Raw genomic sequence first — 19,285 nt, 5'->3', positions numbered from 1 at the left:
TAGCATGGTCAAAGAGGAAAATAATGTTCTACCACTTTCTCAGCCAAGAAATGCTTTGCTTTTCAGCATTTTTGGATATTGTGGGTTTTTTTAGAGAGCAAGCACTTTTCTTCAAAATTCATATTAACTGAAGGAGTTTGATTTGTCCAAATAATTTCTTTTATTGCATACATGCAAAAATTTCCCCCACCCCCTCCCCCTTTTGCTTTCCCTGGATACTTTCCAGCTTTCATCTGGAAGCCAAATGCCTGAAAACAAACCCAAAATATTCTGGCTGAAAATCAAAATATTTCTTATTGGATTTCAGTTTTTTTTCAAGCTATTGATATGTTGAGGATTGAGCCTTTGGCTTTAAGATGAAAAATGAACTTTTTTTTTGGTGGAAAGAAGACAGTTTTCATCAAAAGAATCGATCAGTTGAAATCTTTTAATTGGCTTCACAGGAGATAAAGTGGAGAAGTTTGGCATGGAAAACTTTCTCTCTTTAATATTTTCTTTAGAATAACACCATATCCTTTGCCCACGATCAAAGCTGTTGTAGTAACAGCATCCTCATTGTTACCTCTCACAAATACACTTTCCCTGGAAAACGAGCCGCTTTGATTCCTTTATCACCATTATCGTCATTGTACGTTGAGCAGCATGAGGAGGCCTTGGCAGGGATCAAGGCTCTGTCACATCAGGTTCTAGCCACACACAGCAGAAAGATAGATCCTGTCCCAGAGCATTTAAACTCCATGTATCTGAGGAGACAACAGCTGTATACAACAGACAAGGCAGCAAAGCACAAGGCAATAAGATGACTGTGATTAGCACAAGAAACAGTGGTCAGCACACACCAGATGCCCAGCCACTGTTGATGTGTTGTCAGGTTTCAGCTTTGAAGTGATTTTTACAGGAGGATTTGAAGGAAGGTCAGACTTTGTGAATTTGCGTGAGAAAACTTGTTTGCCACCAAAAGGAAGCCTGAATAGGAGTTAGCTAAGAAGCTTGAGGAAAGATAGGCTGATTTGGTGTGAATGAGCCCAAAGTTTTGTATCTTGCATGTAACAGAAGCATTTAACAGCGTGGAGATGCAGCAGACACAAATGATGCTTTGTCACCTCTTTGTAAGGCTGTGACAGGAGAGAGAAGACTTGGATAATTCCCCCCTTAGCTGCAAGTCTCAGAGGAACCTGTTGGATCCAGGCAGCAACTCTTTAATCCCACCAGTAAATGGAAAACACCAGCTTTTTCTGGAAAATTGTTACACCTTTGTTAATCGTCAAGGCACAAAAAACAGAAGCTTTTCACTCCAGACTAGTTCATTTTAGCTAGAGGAATGTTGGGATTGGAGATGCCTTGGACAGAGTAACCAGGAAGCCTGGATTGAATTGCATTGGGCAACACCACTGGTTTCAGATCACCAGGAAATCCACCTGCTTTCTGTCCTTAGACAACACAAAACAAGCAGTGAGCAACTGAAAGAGCTCCTGACCTCAGAGAGGATAAACCTGTGCTCTAGGGCAGTGCAGATCAGTGATTTCCCCACAAAAAATCCTGTCATTTTATCCCCTCTCTGAGGTGTTTGGATCCTCCCATTGGGAGTAAGAGGAACAAAGCACGAAAACAAAGACTGTGAGATTTGATGCTTTCCCTGAGGGTCAAATAATGCCCCTAGGAGTGAAGGGTGCTGACCAGAAATACCATTGCTGGAAACCTATTCCATGCTCATGTGTGCAGATGTAGAAAAGCACAGCATCCCCATGGAGCATGTGCATGAGAAAGCAACACTTAGATCAAGAGAGGTTAACAGACTTTTGCTGCATTATTAAGTCTTAATTTCTCATTTATTAAGCAGATGCTATGTTCAAAGTTGCCTTTCCTTTAGGGCTTTCCCTGCAAATTGCCTCTCAGCTCTATGTGCTTCCTCCCAGAGCATGGGATGCCCTCAAAATGACCCTTCACCAATTCCTTTGTCAGAACTAAACTGGAGCAGAGCTGGGTTTTATTGGACCCAAGGGGGATGTGACTGCTTTGTAGGCTGAAAGGCATCAGAGCTGTTCCTCATGTGGCCAGGTGTGAAAATAGCTGCTGGATTGAGGTGGGCTGGCCTGATCCATCACCCAGCCTCTTGGGGACCATGCAACAGCTGGCATTTAAAAGCAGAACAATTTCCTGTGTGCTTGTCACTCCTTTGCAGCCTAATAAGACATCAGGTAAATTACAAACCACTGTAACCCAAAGCAGAATCGTTGCTACTCTTCTGAGGAGCCATAAAGTCTTGGGAGAACAAGGGTGCTGGGACATGACTGGGTTTATATCCCGGTGGTGGTGTTTAGCCCACAGCCTGTGATTAGAACGTGTCCTCCTTGCATAATGCATGCCCAGCTTCATCTACATTTTCTCTGGGACTGCCATTGCCCAGATAAATCCTCCTTTGCTCCCTCCCCATTGCTCACCATGCTCTGGGCTGATGGAGCGTTTAGCACTCCTCTCCACCACCAGTTCTTGTTACGAGCCTCTGCATATTTAAAAGCGTTGTGTTGTAAAACTCAGGAGAAGAAACAAACCCCCGTGAATAATTCACACCCTCAGCAAGGCAAAATTAAAAATATATTTCACTATCAAAGGTCTTCTTTCAGATTTCCATGGATGCGAGTGGCAAGAAAAAGGAATGTCACGGAAAGAATAGCAAACCCACAAAACCACTCTCGATGCTTTACCGGAGTCTTTACTTGGCTGGCTCTTGTAAAATATGGTCCTGAAAAGTGGTTTCCTCAATAAAAAGCAGTTTATCTTTATGCAGACTTCATTAAGGCCCGATGCAGGCAGTCACTTGTACTCTTCAGTGCATGGAAACCTGCTTTCTCTCACATTTCTTGCAGATGGAGGGATGTTTTGGCTGCCTGGGCTGCAAAAGCAGCCTGAGGACCTTTGAAGGACATTTGCCACATGAAAGGCCATTTGACTTCAGTGGAACTGTGCCAATTTACCTACCACCTAATTTGTGCATGAATCATATGCACACATCTAATTTCATCTCCGTCTCACCCCAGAGTCTGCAGAATGCTTTGGGAACAGACAGATGGCCAGAAATCCCTCAAAGTTCACTGCAAACTTCGCAAAGTGACAAGGTTGAAGGTCAGGTACATTAGAAGAAGCCACAGCAACAAAGTGTACTAAAATTAAGACCCTTTTGCACTGCAGAATCCCTCTTAACAGGCAGCAGTTCTCAAAAGAAAAGCATTCAAATGCACACCCCAAAGGGGTAAAGAATGGCAAAAATAAGACGAGATAAGGAAAAAGCAGCAGCTATGAAGAAGCTGCTATTTTTCACCCTGTTTTCAATACTCAGTACTTGAAATGTTCGTGCAGCACCAATAGCAGTGCACAATCATGGGTTAATGGCCCTAGAGCACCGTATCTTATGTCATCACTGACATATTCCACTTGCACACACAAGTCCCTCTGCAGTCCCTGCACATACACTGAGTTTTACTCAACTATTGTTTTTTTCAAGAGCCTACCCCACATTACTGTGCTCACTTAGGTATTCAGCACAGGCCTTTGTGGCTGCACACATTCCCTGCCCAACTCCTTGAACTCCCTCTTCCTGGAGCTGTTTAAAATTCCTCCAGTTCCAGCCAGAAAAGATGCTTTTCCCCCTGAATTTGGGTTCATTCTGGAAAGAAAAAGGAGAGGAATCACACATCCTATTGTCAAATGAAGGACAGAGGAGCAGGAATGACAGGCTTCGCAGCTAAATGAAGCACGTTTATCTTGACACACACCGGTACACACACGCTGTTGTCAGAGGAGCACCAGTGCACCCGTAGCACAGATGCTGAATGCACACACATCACATTGTGAATTCATTTGCAAAGGCTATTTCTACTCCAGGGATGTTCCCACCCTCTGACGATGGGACAGGCTTCAGCTGGTGGAGCTGCATCCTGGCTCCATGCTACCAACCATCCTCCAAGGTGCTTTGTAGGTGTTGCCCAATGCCTTCACCACCCCACCACCCGTGTGAGGAAGCCGCCCAGGTTGCCACCTACCTCCCAGGGTGGCAGAGATGAGGATGTGGGTGCCGTACTTTTTGATGATGGTATCGATGAACTGCTGCGTGGTGGGTCTCCTGCCCAGGAGGCGGATGCTCCTCTGAAACTCAGGCATCAGGGGCAGTGGATTGTGGAGCAGGTCCCTCCGCTCGATGGCTGTGTTCCTCACCTTCCAACGGGCAAACTCCCTATGCGACAACATAGGAACACAACAGGGGTGAGGCTCTGAGTCTGGAGGGGCAGAAAGAGCCACCAGGGGCAGGAAAGGAGGGAGAAAGGGACAATCCTGTTGAACGTCCCTGCATGGACACACACATGGCTAGACAAAGAGAAAGGGTGAAGAGAAGGGGAAAGGAACGACATTACTGCACAATGACAATCCACTTTAAGGATCAGGGTCTGGGCTGATGAGGAGGTAGCCTCAGAGTTTGCAGAGATATGTGGAAAAGGGCTGCATTTCCCTTCCAGCAAAGGAAGTACGCTGGCCCTATCATCCACACTCACTTTGAGGTCTTAAACCTCTCCATAAAGCAGTAAATCCTAGTTTTGGTCAGAAAAGCTTATCAGTTAGACTGCAGATCTATCCCAATCTGATCATTGCTATATCCCTGTTTCCACAAGCCTTCATGGCACGCTTTTGCAAGCAAAGCAGAAGGAAACACTTTCTCTGAGCATCTTAATCTTTCAGCACCAGGAGTACAGCAAAAGATCATTTGGAAATACAACCTAAAAGGATCAATTCAGATATAAGCAGAGGCCAGGATGAAAACCGAGGTTTTTGGTTTTCTTCCTTTCCTTTTGTAAAGCAAATAAAGTGATTTTCAAATCCCACCTTTTAAACTGAGAGTTACCAGGGGGCAAAAAGTGATGTTTGCGAAAGCAGGTCTTTATTGCAGGTATCCATTCTGAAACAACACAGAGGTAAATGCCTAGAGAAAACCTTGCACATCTGTGATCTAAAAGGCAGGCCTCAAACATCACCAGCTGAGCACCTAAAAGGTGAGAAGCCTATTAATGTCTTTAGAAAACTATTGAGCAAGGCCTTCTTAAAAGGCAAGAATGTTATTTATAACTCCTCTCCTGCAATGCGTCTGCTCTACCTTAAGCTCTCTCCCAAATAATCAAGTCACAAGCTTCTCTGTCACTTTTCATCCACTTATTCCTGTAGCTCGGGTTTAAGACAAAGCTTTAAGGTGTTGGGGTTTAACCCCAGCTGACAACTGAGCCCCTCACAGCCACTTGCTCACTGCCCCTTCAGTGGGATGGGGGAAAGAATCAGAAGAGTAAAAGTGAGAATACTCATGGGTTGAGATAAAGACAGTTCAAGTAGAAGCAAAGCAAACCAAGGAATCCATTCACACTTCCCATGGGCAGGCAGGTGCTCAACCATCCCCAGGACACCAGGGCTCTACCACATGTAACAGTGACTTGGGAAGACAAACACCATCACTCCCAACATCCCCCTTCCTCCTTCTTCCCCAGCTCTATACGCTGAGCATGATTCCATATGGTCGGGATACCCTTTTGGTCATTGGGGATCAGCTGTCCTGGCTGGGTGTAATTGCCCCCCAACCCCTTGTGCCCCCACAGCTGCCTGGTGGGGTGTGAGGAGCAGAGCAGCGCTGTGTGAAAGGCTGGGCAAGCAGGAGCCCAACAGCCAGGGGCTGGCAATGCTGATTCCAGTAGGAATCAAAACATCCCTGGATTGACAACAGTTTCCAGTACAAACATCCAGGGATTGACAACTTTATTTCCAGCATGAAACTAAAACATCACCCCATACTATGGGAAAGTGAACTCTTATCTCAGTGTTACAGAAGAAATTAGATTAAATATTCTTTCTGAATAGTCCTGTTTAGCATTAGTGGCTTAACGTTAGCAGCTGAAGTAGCTGAAGTCTCCGGCTGCAAAAGCTGATGGAGAGTAAACTATAAGGAAGTTAATGCTGCTTACACAGAACCAGCTGGATTTAGCAGATACAAGTGAGATAAAGAAGGCAAGGACCAAGGAAACAATTCCAAGAGAACAAAGCACCTTCAGAAGAAGGCTAGCCCGTAAGAAAATGAGAGACCACTGACCAAGGTTAAGTGGTTGAACTTGGGGAGGGGTGGTGATGGTACAGGTATGAGAGGCATGAGCTGGAGTAGGGGTCCCTCTTCAGAGGCACCCAGCTCAAGGTGTAACCTAAGAATTAACAAGAAACTAATTGGAAACCTTCACTTGGACTTGGTATTCCCAGTGGGATCCTAAGGCCCAACCCCATTTTGGTGATGTGAGTTAATCCACGACACCCAGTCTGACCCATTTCAATAGGAATGACAATATCTTGCATTTCCTATCAAATTGTGCCACCCAGCACCAGAAATCCTAATTTGCAGGTAGAGAACCTGATAAGCAGGCAGATTTAGAAGATGTTTTAAGTTACAAAGCCAGGATCCCAAAATAGATCTTTTTCTCCCCAGGTTGATCCTACTTTGTGTGCATTAGGTTGTTTTACTTAATGCAGTTATGCATGTATCTAGATTGCACCCATCACAACACCCCAGGCTGCCCAGCAGTAGCTGCATTCATTAAAATAGGAAAGTGCCAGCTTGTTACTTAAATACCTCTTTACAACTGAGCTAAAGCCCCCTCTGTAGCTTCCAGGCTTTCATAAGGCAAGTAAAAATGCCAAAACAAAGAGCCCTTCTTGCATCATCCAAAGAGCCATTAGTATCAGACCTTGAAATTCACAGAAATATTGGTCTTAGCTAGAAAAACCCATCAAAAAGGCCAAAATCCCACCCAAAAATAACCTTTACACCAGGATCTTACTACAAGGAGTGGAGAAAACAGACTGTTGGCTCCAAAGTTGTCTGCAGATAATCAGTACATCATTAATGTGTTCACTGTATGGAGTAGAACATAGGGGGTTTCATCTGCTATCCCCATATAGTGTGTAATCCCAGTAGTTAGAATGTGCAGAATGGTTATGTTTGGGGGACCCACACTTGATTTTTGAGATAGATAGAAACTTAAAAATAAAGATAAATAGATTCTGTCTGACACTACAGGGAGAGGTTGCTCTTATTCCCAATTTGTGTTGCAATCCCAGATCTAACTATACAATGAAATCCCCTTCGCATAAGGAAGGAATGGTCCCTTCAGCAGTTACACTGCATGGGAAGAGGTATATCTGAGTGCTGAAAGACAGGCAACGTTTATAATAAATAGAGATTCCCATGTTCCTATCATAAAGATTATCAATAGCAAACATAGGAAAAATGCCATCTGTGCTTCTCTGCAAAGAGACAATTATTACTTCCTGTAAAAGAGGAAAGCAGTGAACAATGAAGATGGGAGAAGGTAGGAACAGAGACTGAAAACATGGTAAATGGTGTATTCAAAGGGAAAGTGGGTTCATTTTTTACATGAGGTCCAGCAGTATCTGATTATACCACTGGCAGGAGGCAAAAGGAGCTGTTTAAAAGAAATCATTGCCATATCTTCAGCCTTGCCTGGTGCCAGGGGACAATTTTAGTCCCTGTTCATGCAGAAGACAAGCCTTTAGCAGAATCCACATCTAAAACAACTTTTTCCCCCCTTACTTCCTATGCATGTCACCCCTCCCTGAGGCTTCCTGCTCCTAGGGCATATCATTGAGGTGAAAGCCCAGTTTTGTTATGCTTTCCTAACATTTGGATGTGTGGCTTTCATAGCTGATGAGAAAAGCTGAGCAAATACGTTATGATGAATAATTTAAGCAGCTAACTTAGATGTTTATCTTCTGCTCATAGAATATCCATGAGCCAGTTGCCATTACCTATAATTTATGCATTATTTGAATTTATTTAGTGATATTTTCCAAGCTTTTTTCCAAGGTTTTGCATAACATTTGGCTGTATCCTTTCTTTAGTTGGGATTGCTCAGGCAAATGATCTGGTATTGTGGAGCTTCCTGATCAATGACCAAAAATACACTTTAAGTTCGGCTTCCCCAGTTCCAGAGGACTGTATATTGAAAGCAAGCCTTTAATATTAGCAATCTTCCACACAACCTATAGACCTCTGTGCTGGAAGATGCACCTGAGGTCAAGATAGTGGTAGAGATTTAGAAAATAGACTTAACATTAATGGATATGTCTAGTGAAATTACTTAGCATCACTGAGGTGGTAAAAAAGGTGAGATATATTTGCAGTGAACTGTATAGCTCTGACCTTTGGAATGATCCAACCTGTAACTCCTGAAGTCTGTGATAAAATACCTTCAAGAACAGGTTTTCTATTAACTTGCAATGCATTTCCTGCAGAAGCAGCTGTTATTGGCCCAAACTGAGTTCGTGGCACTGGTAAGTGTACTCTTATCTGCCTCCACTGATTCCTTTAGTCTGGGAATCTTTGGATGATTTACCAAGGCCTTGGATTCATGGATATTGCGCATAAAAAGACACTGAAATCTTTCCTCTTAGAAATCACTCTCAGACCCCATTTCACTATCATTGCTTCTCAGTGCCATCAGGGACACCACAGTCTTGATGCCACTGCCTGGGAAGCACAGATGAATCCTCTACAGGTCTCAAGGCACTTATAAAGACAAATAGTGCACTGTTGCTCCTTTTCCAGGTGAAGAAGTTGCCAGACTTGACCAGGATTATGATGGCACTCCATGATACAGTTAAGATTAGTACAGTCTCCTGACCCGCAGGGGAAACCCCCAGCAAGGACCTGAATGTCTGCCAGTAGGGAAGCTTTTAAGGGCTTTGGAGAGATGATAAACCTCTTAGCAAGGAGGAGGAAGAGTCTGTATCTCTGATGCAGAGATAGGATAAGGAGAAACTATGACCTAACGTCTGAATAGTGGGGGGAGAGGCAGTTGTTTATGCTCTAATGTCTCGCCAGTGTAGACAGCCCATGCTAATGCGGAGTGTGCCCAGGCAAATGCATGCCAGGTCAGCAGAGGAGAGTCTGCTCTCTAATGTCTGGTGAAAACACTGAAGAGTCGACTCTTCTAATGGCTGGAAGGGGTAGGTGGTGCTAATGCCAAAAGAGGGAAAGGAGAGGAAATAGAGGGATGAAGTACTGCCTCAGGAAATGCATATTTCAGCCCTTCCTCCTTGTAACAGTAAGGGGATGGTTTATTTGTATATGGCTATAGCTGAGAAAATGTTTGCCCCTTCGTAGTTTGCATCAAGGCCATACATATCAGAGAGAGGGGGCCACCAGGGTTGTCTCAGTGGCACTATGACCCCTCCAGGGAAACAGGAAAAAGCAGGAGAAAATATTGAAAAGGGAGGAAAAGCCAAAAGCCTGGAATGGGTGCATCACCCAGACCCAATGCTGCACCAGCAGAGAGATGAGGAGAGTCCAAGGACATGAGCATCGCTACTCAGGGAGGGAAGTCTGAAAGAGAGAGGCCATCAGAGCAAATTAAATTCCCCGTTTTCAAATGGCCAAGACAACTAAAGGATGTGAGTGAAGAAACAAGCTCAGTACAGACCTCAGGGGCTGGCACTCGAAACCAGAAAGAAATTAAATGCATTAAACAATGCTCGAGACAGAGTCTGTTTGGAAAGGAAAAAAGCATAACAGGACGGCACTGAGCAAAGCCTGTAGCTGTCATGCTGACTGGAGCACCCCAGCACCTCCTGCTGCTGGATGGAATGCCTGCAGGGCAGTTAGTGCATCCCACTCACAGTGCACACTCAGCAAACAGGAGCAGCCCCAGTGCTCCCTGGGAACTGGGCAAGGAAAAGGCAGCAGCTCCTTTCTGTTCAGCATCGTTCTTACAGATCACAGCTGAAACGCCACCAACAGCTCCCGTAGGTGATGAGCAGACAGAGCCTCTCCAAAGGCAACACCCTCTTCGGTGACAGCACAAGATACAAACATCACAATATCCTCTACCTGGCATATTGCACACGTTATTGACTCTGCTGTCACTAGGATCCCCAGCCAGAGAGCGCCAAGAGCCTTCTTGCTGTCTTGGCTTTTGGTGTATATACAATAGCATGTGCCTAGGCATGTCTCTGCACCTTCTTTTCATCCAAGCATCTCACAATCATCAAGACAGACGTTTGCAGACACCCCTATGTGCACTGCAAACAGGTGTTATTAGCCGTTAGAATGAATGTGAAGCAAAACAGATTTTAAGCCTTGCCCAGGTAAAAAGCAAGTTTTGTATTCACACCAGAAACTTGGCCCAGTGTCTTCCAGAATCATTCCAGGTGCTGCTACAACAGAGCTGTTGGTTTGGAAGTCTTTGTCTTTCCTTTTCTTAGCCCAACTGTCCTGATCATAGGCTGCACAAAGGAATAGTTATCTCCAGTTCTCAGGGTGATAGCTCTTCCAGGTTACTGTGAGCCCTTGACTCTGCAGACAATGCCATGGGGGCAGGATATGAGCATCACAACAGCACTATAATGCTTATCTTTTACTGCCAGAGCTGCTTAATGTGTCTGTACGGGGGTGGGGGTGGGGGGGTGTTTGTGTGATATCTGTGATTATGATGGGTCAGTGATGGTTTATTTCTAGTCTGTGCCCTCAAAATGCCAGACAGCCCCAGGCTGAGCAGTGTGATATTCCTTTAGCAGTTTCCTCTGCAGTTTGGCCTCCTCTCTAACTAGGCCAGCATGAAGAAGCCAGTCTTCAAAGCTGAGCTTTTCAAAGGACCTACAAGAATTAGTTTCCTGTGAGGGTTTGGCACTCATCCCCCCTAATCTATTTAAGAAAACTCCAGTCCATAGATTCAAACTAGTTCCAAATTAGAGGCTGAAGCTCTGCCATAAAAGAGAGAGGGAAAAAAAAACCCTCACCGAAATCTAATTTCAGAGAAGTATGAAAAAGAAATCACTTATGCAAAATGCTGTCAGGCTTTCAGCTTAACAAGCAGGCAAGCAGACAGGCAAGCAGATGACAGCTGGCAGGTGAATAAGATAAATAAATTGACTATTGATCTATTGATAAATGCTGTGCTGGCTGCAGCAGTTTTACTTCTATAAGGACATTTGCTGTGATAAGACTGAACCCAAGGAGAAGACTATCAGTGTTTAGATCACTCAATCACAGGGCTGAAAAAACACTGATTCTGAACTACTTAATTCTTCACTTACTGCTTGCAAGGGACAACGGATGAATCTTTTGTTGTGGCTTCTTCCCCTTGGTTTACATGCTTTGGCCATGTGTTTAGTGTTGGTCTGAGGTGTCCAAAACCTCACTACTTCCCTTTTTCTAGGTGATAATTTCATCTTGTTGGATTTTCCTGCTACAGAGTTTTCATCTCTAATATTTTCCTTACAAACATGAACTATGGTTGAAAAATTTGAGGGGTTTGGGGTTTATTTCCATAGAAGGTGAGGGGGGACAAGTAATAGATCCAGAATGACCTGAAGTTTGCAAGAAGTAATAAGAAATTGCTTCAAAGTTAGGAGGATTTCCTATGCCCTTGAAAGCACCAGGTAAACAGATTGTTCCAGCATTGAATTAAAAACCAATCAGGCAGACGTGACTCTGAGTCTTGTGTTCTTGCTTAGGACAGGACTACATTTGGCTCTCTTGGGAGGCAACATGTAATTGTTGGGTGCCGAGAACATTGATTTGTTTAAAAAAAGATGAAGCTGGAATAAATGTATTACTAGAGAGTCAAAGCAGAGTGATTCAGCATAGGTAAGTACAAGTTAAGAGACAGACCATTAAATCTGATCATTGCAAAGGTTGTTTATTATTAAATTTGATCATGGCCAGGCCATGGCTACGATTCCTAGCTCTGACTTCAAATCTAAACACAGCAACGCTGTGATCAGTCACAAGCAAACATGGTAGAGTAGGTTACTACCCCGTGAACCAAACAGTCACCTTCAAGTTACATGTTTATGCAGCCTCGGATTACTCTGAAGTTCAGAATTTACTGTGCTAACTCACCAGCTACCTTCACGTCTCATCTATTCATCTGTTACCTCATTTCACACAGGCCAGCTGCTAAATTCCCTTTCTTCCCACCCTTCAGTTACAATGCAAACTACTTGTGGGACATTTATTCTACTCAACTTTCCCCATAGTGTTCTTTGGGCAGATTTCATTGCAAAAAAGCACCCACCTCAGGCTCTAGAGACACCCTTTCCAACACCAGCCTACTTAAACCTTGTCCACCCTTGGAGACTTGCTTTAAGTGATTCCCATTACTGTTAGCACCATTTCAGCTGGTTTGAGTTTTGGGCTGAAGCCACTTCTAATCGACTACAATTTACATCGTGGTTGATACCAGCTGCTGGAAGCTGGAGTGACATGCCTACTAGAGCTCCCAGCATTGTTAGCACTGCTGCAGCTTAACAAACATTATCAGCAAGAGGAAATGTTCTGTCCTGTTTTCATCCTAAAAGCTTACCTAAACCAGACATGGTTTATTAAGCTACTGAGGAAGCTATTCTAATAGGCTGCAGGGTCCTGTGCCCCAAGCACTGCAATGGACAATAGAGACACCCATTCTTTCACTATGAATCAGGATAAAAATCACAACAGATACAGCCAGACCAATTCCCCATTAAAATACCTGAGCTAGCCTAGAGAAACACACTTATGAACCAGGCATTCTGAGTTCTATAGCTGTGATTACAACAGCACTGACATTTTCATAGCATGATCTCCTGGATTTCAATGTCTGTGAGTTTGACTCAGAATCCAGGATCATGCAGATCCTGGGGGGTCAAGGAGCTGTCAAGAAGCTGCTTTCAAAGAACAACACTTGAAGCAACAGATGGAAACATCTGATTCACTGAAGGAATTTCAGAGAGTCTTGAGGAAATCTGGGATAATCTGTATGATTTCAGGTTCTCTTCTCCACACTTCTTCCATTTCCCTTCTTGTGCACTGCTTTACTCAACACACAGCCCTTGTCTAGAGAGCTCATGGCATACATCAGTCAATTGGTCTTACCCAACAACAGGTTGGAAGAGAAGGTAAAACATAAGAGGGTGAGACTACTAAGACCTTTTCACATTGGTGGTTTTGGACTCTACTAGGTTAGAGGATTAAACTCCTGAAGTTTAAACTCCCTCCTCCTATGGGTAAGTAGTACATGAAAGCATTCAAACCTATTACTTCTAAAAGCAAACTTAAAATGCAAGACTAGCAGAAAGGCTTTCATTTATAGTGCACCTAACATCATATAGGGGAGGACTGTCCCATGCTAAGTCATGGTGAGCACTCTTTACCCCGTGGACCCTTGCCCCAAAATTCAGCATTATATTCACTGCCTACCAGTGTTCATATGAACACAACAGCACAAATCTTTAACAAGAACTTAATTTGGAACAAGTAATTTCATTAATTTGCCCTTGCTTTACTTCCTGAAGACATAGGTGTGTGGACTACAGGCTTTTTTCCCTTTTAGCTGTAGCAAGCTGATAACCTCAGCCCTTGACACTATAACCCCAAGCTTTGCTCTTGACTTATCATGATTCACAGCCAGCTCAGATGAAATAACTGTGAGAAATGTGGACTTGAGCCTTAATTTCTCACATTACAGGCAAGGGTACCTGGCTACTGCTCAACTGGCAAATTAAGGACAGCATTTATCAATGCTGGGAGAGCAAGTATCAGGAATTTAGCCTTGATTATGCTTTTTTAACTCCAAAAGCACAATTCTTTCCTCCAACACAGCATGGAGCCATGTTTCGAAACTTGAACTGTTCTTAGGAAATGGAGACATCACCCCCCCTCTGGTCAGTTGTGCTACTCACTTGGCAAAGGCTCAAATTCACCGGTTTCAGGAGGAAACAAGAAAAATGATGTTTAAATACAAAGCCCCTCCTGCCTCCTATCCCCTACTCTGCCCTCAAGGCCATCCTGGCAGAGCCACCTAGGCACAGCTACCACGCTTGTGGGCTCAGCAAGGACAGGCAGTGATGGGAAAATGGGAAAGCTGTCCCATCTCACTCATCCCCTTTCCCCTGAGTCATTCTCAGCTGATGGAGACGTAAGTGATCGTGTAAGGCTGGTGCTGGTGGGTGGGTTGGATGCCTAAAGACTTCAGCAGTTGGCAAAGCCACCTGTTTACATCAGGGATCTGTTGCTGCAGGCCACATGAGGGACTTTGGTCCAGGTTAAGTGAAGTGAAGGCATCCATAACCTTCCCTGCCAGGGAATATCCTTCAGCTGGAAGGGCATGATGCAGGCTGCACGTAGGGAATGTGTAGGGAAATCATGGCTTGCTGAGATGCAACGGGATAGACCAATCACTGCCTGCTCCCCAAGCCATGCCTAGATCCAACACATGGTCACAGCCTCGGAATAACTCAGGAGATGCAATGAGGACTAGCAACCTTCATCACCCATGCTGCTGCAAGCAATAGTACATTCACAAGTACATGGTGGAAGTCTAAATGCAAGTGAACAAAAAGTGTTTTGACATCATAAAACCCCAATCCTTTCTCACGCTGATACTTTCTACTTCATTCTTATAATTATGACATTTCCTTCAAGTTGGTTTAGAAGAAACCTGGTTTCCTCTCATTTTTCCTCATCTGTTTCTGTGCCTCTACCTTAAGAGCTGTGGCTCAATAGCCCTTTGGTTTTCAAGCTGTGCTGTTCAGTTCAGGCCATTCACCAAGGGCTGCTATTTTAACAGTGATATCCAGCAAGCAGGGATATACACAGCTGGTATATGCAGAGACTGTCCCCTCTTGGGATAGGATTCAGATGGTGACTGGGCCTGAAATTGCTATCGAAGGGCAGAAGGTAAGAGGTGAAGAGCTGAAATAATTAGGCTGCAGAGTATAACAGCAGCAAAATTCAAGCCATCCATAATCAGAGACATTTGTGCTTTGTTCAAGATTGAAAAAACCCCAAACTCTGTCCCCAAAAGCCTGTGACATTTCAGAATTACAGTAAAATGGAAGAAATTTTCTCTAGGAAAAAGGTGACCCATTTCCTCAGACTACAGCCCTCTTTAGCAAAAAGAAAACCCTGAACACGAGCAGTGAGAAAGCCTTGAACATTCCCTGGTTGCTCAAAAAAAACCCCCTCATTTAAAAAAGAATCAGGTCTGATGTATTTAATTTTCATTCCTAGTCATGCCATTTCCAACTCAGACATGTTTTGATGGAGGCAATAAAAAGACTACAGTAAAATCCAAACTCACAAACTCCTGAAGAAAGGCAATCTCTTTGCATGTTGCAAAGTGGGCTGCAATAAAAAGATAACCATGTTTTTTGTGCAACAGTTCACAAAGGAAAAGCTTTCTTTTTTGCCCTATCCTATCCAGGGAACAGCGAGTAGTGACTGCAAATGCTTTTGTTTGCTGGGTCCGTTTGTGAAGCTGTGAAGCACTTGGATGTTCACGCACATGCTTAGCAATTTCCCAGTCATGAGTCACGTTTCCCTTAGCTGTTATTTGTGACTTTGATGCATGGTTCTCAAAGCACTTCTAAATGTGTCACAGAGAAGCTATCACTTGTTGAAGGTAGCAGGAGATGTACAACTTCTCCAAGGAAGAGATCCAGCATAAGGGACAATCATGGACAAAATTAACCCAGAGGCCAAAGTATTTTGTGAGCAAGGACTAAAGGAGATGATGGGGTCAAGGTTAAATTTGCTGCCTGTTTAGCCTGTGTTTAGGGTTCTCTCTGCCTGCCCTGCTTCCCCCATCACACTCAGTAAGGCTAAGGGTGGTGATGGCAATGTACAAACACAACCCAAGAGTCACAGAGCAGAAGTACACACCCATCAAAACCACCACACATAAACTCCCAAACCGCAACCCTTTGGGAGGACACTAAAGCCATGCGCAAGCAGTGGAAAAACATGGAATGAGTTACAGCCTTGCCACAGTTGGTGTTGAAACTCATCTATAGCAAAAGTGAGAAGGATCCACTGCACACCCCAGCATTTATCTTCTATGAGGTAATAGGACCCCAAAGACTGTGAAATCAATCTAATGAAATGCAAACCACTTCCTTTGGGAAGTTTGTGTTGATTGCTGACTGTTGTGTTCAAATCAGCAAAGAACATGCCAGATAGTCTTGGAGAAAAGGTTGAGGAGCTCCAAGGCCTCCAGCAATGTTAATCTGTACCACTGCAGGTTGTGCCTGTCTGAATTCCTGCAATGTTATGAATATAACATACCCAGGAGGCTCTTCTAGTGTAAAAAAGGCCAGGTTGGAACACAGGTGCTTGGAGCAACATCCTCTAGTGGAAAGTGTCCCTGCCTATGGCAGGGGTTTGGAACTGGATGAGCTTTAAGGTCCCTCTCAACCCAAACCATTCTGTGATTCTATGAAAAAAAAAGGTCACCTTTCTTAACTAAGCCTCAAACAGACCTTAAATAGCTGAAAGGGGTTGTTACACCTATGCTGTGGGCATAAAATCTGCTGCATATTGGGGGGGGAGCTCAATGAAAGGGTACTACATGAAAACTGCCCCACAACATGCACAGAGCACAAGTCACTCAATTCAGCTACAAAAGTGACAAAATCCACTCACGTGCTAAAGTCCAGATGTGAAATTCAGGTCTTGAAGAAGATAAGAGCAAAACCTTTAGTGCAAGCAGCATCCAACCCCATGAGCAAACGCAGTGTCAAAGCCCAGCAGATTCCTAAGCTGTAAGCAGAGTTACACCCCTCCACCCAAACTTCTGGCTGGGGCAGGAACTGTGTCTTGCTGCTAAACAAAGGGCATAGTCCCTTTCCCCTGAATACAAAATTCCCTCCTGTAGGGAAAGATAGGGCCAGCTGCAGAGATTTATAACCTCACCATTCAAAGCGTATTTAGGGGAGAATGAGCTCAGTTGTGTGGGGAGGGGGGTTTAAGTTTAGTAAGGAGTGAAATAGAGGGTAAAGGGGGTTATTCTTTAGAAAGGATTTTTAGATCTCTGATTTTCACTTTGGCTTAGTAGGTATCTGCTTTACACTTTCATCGTGGTTCAGGAATCCTTTGCTGAGTCTGGGTGGGAGTGTCTGTGGGGCTGGTTCTTCCCTCCTTGCCTGTGCTTGCTTTCATGGTAGGCTTTTTTATACGTGTTAAGTTAAAGTCACGATCTCCCCAAGGAAAGGTATTGGAAACGGTCTGGGGGCATCAGATGCTGCAGAAGAACTCCCTTCATATCTATTTTATGGAGTGAGGACTGGGCAAAGTAAAAGCATCATCTTCTATGCTGACAAAAACCATGCATATGGCTGAATGAAGGATTATGTTCTACTGCACTTCTGAGCCTCTGATGAGGCATAATGAACTGGACCCCAGCATTTTGAAGCACATGCATATGTATATATTTATCTACTGAACAAAACAACAATATCTGCACTGCTGTTTATTTGTCTTCTGGGGTTTAAGATTTAAAGACTCATATTTTCTGGCTTTTCTTTGCAATCCTAAAAGACAGCCTGCTCTTATTTTCTTTTTAATGGAAGTTGTGAGTTATACAATTATATGACTCAAGCCTGGAGTACTTAAAGGAGACAGGAAAAAAGCGAGTATGAATCCCCCAACTCTTACTGGAGAAAAATAAATAACTATAAATATCTGTGCAGTCTGGTAGAGAGCTGGTTCTACTGTTTCCTGCTACTGAATAGGAACATCACAACTTCCAGTGCCCAAGGAAGTATCAGGAACAAGGCGGAGAAACCCATGCCTCCTCACCATGGGCTAGGTAGTTATCCCTGGGCTACATCCCTACCTTCTCCGAGTTAGCAGAATGCTTTTAGCACTCCCCTCTGTAGAAAGGCACTCACTTTTCTTCTTTCTCCTGCTCTTTGGTGGAATTCCTTCCCTTCTTCATGTTTCCCAGCCCTCATTTTCTTTTTCCTTTCCCCCAGCTGCTGCATTGAGCTGAGCAGCACAGATTTAGCATCCTACAGACCATATTCTTGTGGCAGGATGTAGAACCTAAAGTAAACTTCAACTTGTCCAATGCAGGGGCTGTTGCAAGCCTGATATTGCGGGGTAGAAGCGTCTTAAAGCCGCCTCCAGTGGGAGGAATCAATTATATGACCCTGTGCAAGAGCATCACCCAGAGGCCTCCACAATAAGTGCATGTTTATGTCAAATACTGGCTCTGCAGCAGACCCGTTTGTCCCTGCTCCTCTCAGAAAGCCCAGCTCTTGGCTAATTTGCTGATGTCCAGGTATAAGAAGCAGTGACTCCTTACTAAGGTCTCTTTTTGCGGCTCCTGTTTTAACTTATTCCGAACGGGAGCTCTACTGGGTGTTCCCCCTTCCCTGAGCCTCATTCCCTGCCTGCCCATTTTCCTTGCCCCATGTTTGGAAGGGCAGGTATTTAAAGCCTCAATCTTCCTGGGCGCTGACCATCACAAACAGCGTGCTCATCAGCAGCGCAGAGTTTCACTGACTGATTGTCTTCTGATTCTCTTTGGCATTTTATCCTGGCTGCATAGAAAACGTATTATAAAATCATGTTTGTGTTCCACGGATTATATCCGTGGCTCAGTGCAGCAGGAATATGAAGCATGACAAGCAAAGTGGCAAAGCCCCTGCCAAGGTGACAGGGGCCAAACTGCAGTGCAGTCACAATGTATGCAGAGAGAAGAGCCCCTTGATCAGCCACGGGTTAGCCTGAGGGTGGTTTAGCTGTTGCTATTCTCCTGACCAAATCTGTGCCACATGCCACAAATAAATGTTCTAAACACAGATTAGGTTTGTATTAGATGACTGCAAGAAGCCCTGCAGCTATTAAAAGTCTGTTAGTCTTTCCACCAGACAGCCCCAGGCTAGAGCCTGCCATTCAGCCACACCTGTAGCAAGTCCTGCAGCCTGTGGTAGAACTAGAGGATTATTACTTAGATTTTTGGTTGTTACTTAGGTTCTGTTACGAAGGCCTGTGGTCTGCAAAAAGACCTCCCCATCTATCCTAGAGGTTTGGGATTGTAATTCATCGAACAGCAAAACATTGTCCCTGGTAGAGTGGGAGATGGGAAGCTGTGACTGTAAAGTCCTAGTTCCATGTTTCTTAGGTTGGGATACCAGATGCTAAATCCTCTGTCATTCCATCGTCTTCCATGTGACCTGAAAGAGTGGTATCCTGCAAGATCAGATAGGCATGGCAGCAAAGAGACACTATGAGCTCCCTATGCCACAAAAATAAAGGCAACTATCCTTACCAAACCATGCTTTTTCCATCTTCTTCCTAGCTATGTTTCCTGAATGCCTCCTAGCACTGCACAGAGCAGTATGAGTGGGATATGACTGGTAGGATTCCTCCCACCTTCCTCCCCTTGGCCTCTCTCCTGGGGAGAGCTGAACATGTGAACTACTGTTT

The 19,285-nt window shown here is 44.3% G+C and overlaps 1 protein-coding gene across 2 annotated transcripts in view; it reads right to left on the bottom strand.

Annotated features, from left to right (window-relative positions):
• BRINP1 (BMP/retinoic acid inducible neural specific 1) overlaps positions 1 to 19,285 on the bottom strand; it is an 86,535-nt gene that overhangs the window by 22,856 nt on the left and 44,394 nt on the right. Inside the window, exons 1-2 of one of the 2 annotated variants that reach the window (XM_061352928.1) lie at positions 16,496 to 16,597; positions 4,041 to 4,231 (exon numbers count right to left, since the gene is read on the bottom strand). In XM_061352928.1, coding sequence (XP_061208912.1) covers positions 4,041 to 4,158 — 118 coding nt within the window. In that variant the 5' untranslated portion in view covers positions 4,159 to 4,231; positions 16,496 to 16,597. Of the gene's footprint in view, positions 1 to 4,040; positions 4,232 to 16,495; positions 16,598 to 19,285 lie in introns of those variants that run through there. The other variant, XM_061352927.1, reaches the window with a different exon arrangement.

The sequence above is a fragment of the Neopsephotus bourkii genome, unplaced genomic scaffold (genome assembly GCF_033783945.1).
Source record: "Neopsephotus bourkii isolate Nb327-2 ecotype Australia unplaced genomic scaffold, CSIRO-AGI_Nbou_v1 NB_659, whole genome shotgun sequence".
In the NCBI taxonomy this organism is placed as follows: Eukaryota; Metazoa; Chordata; class Aves; order Psittaciformes; family Psittacidae; genus Neopsephotus; species Neopsephotus bourkii.
Note: the sequence above shows the minus strand (reverse complement) of the source record. Positions and strands in the feature narration are given on the sequence as shown.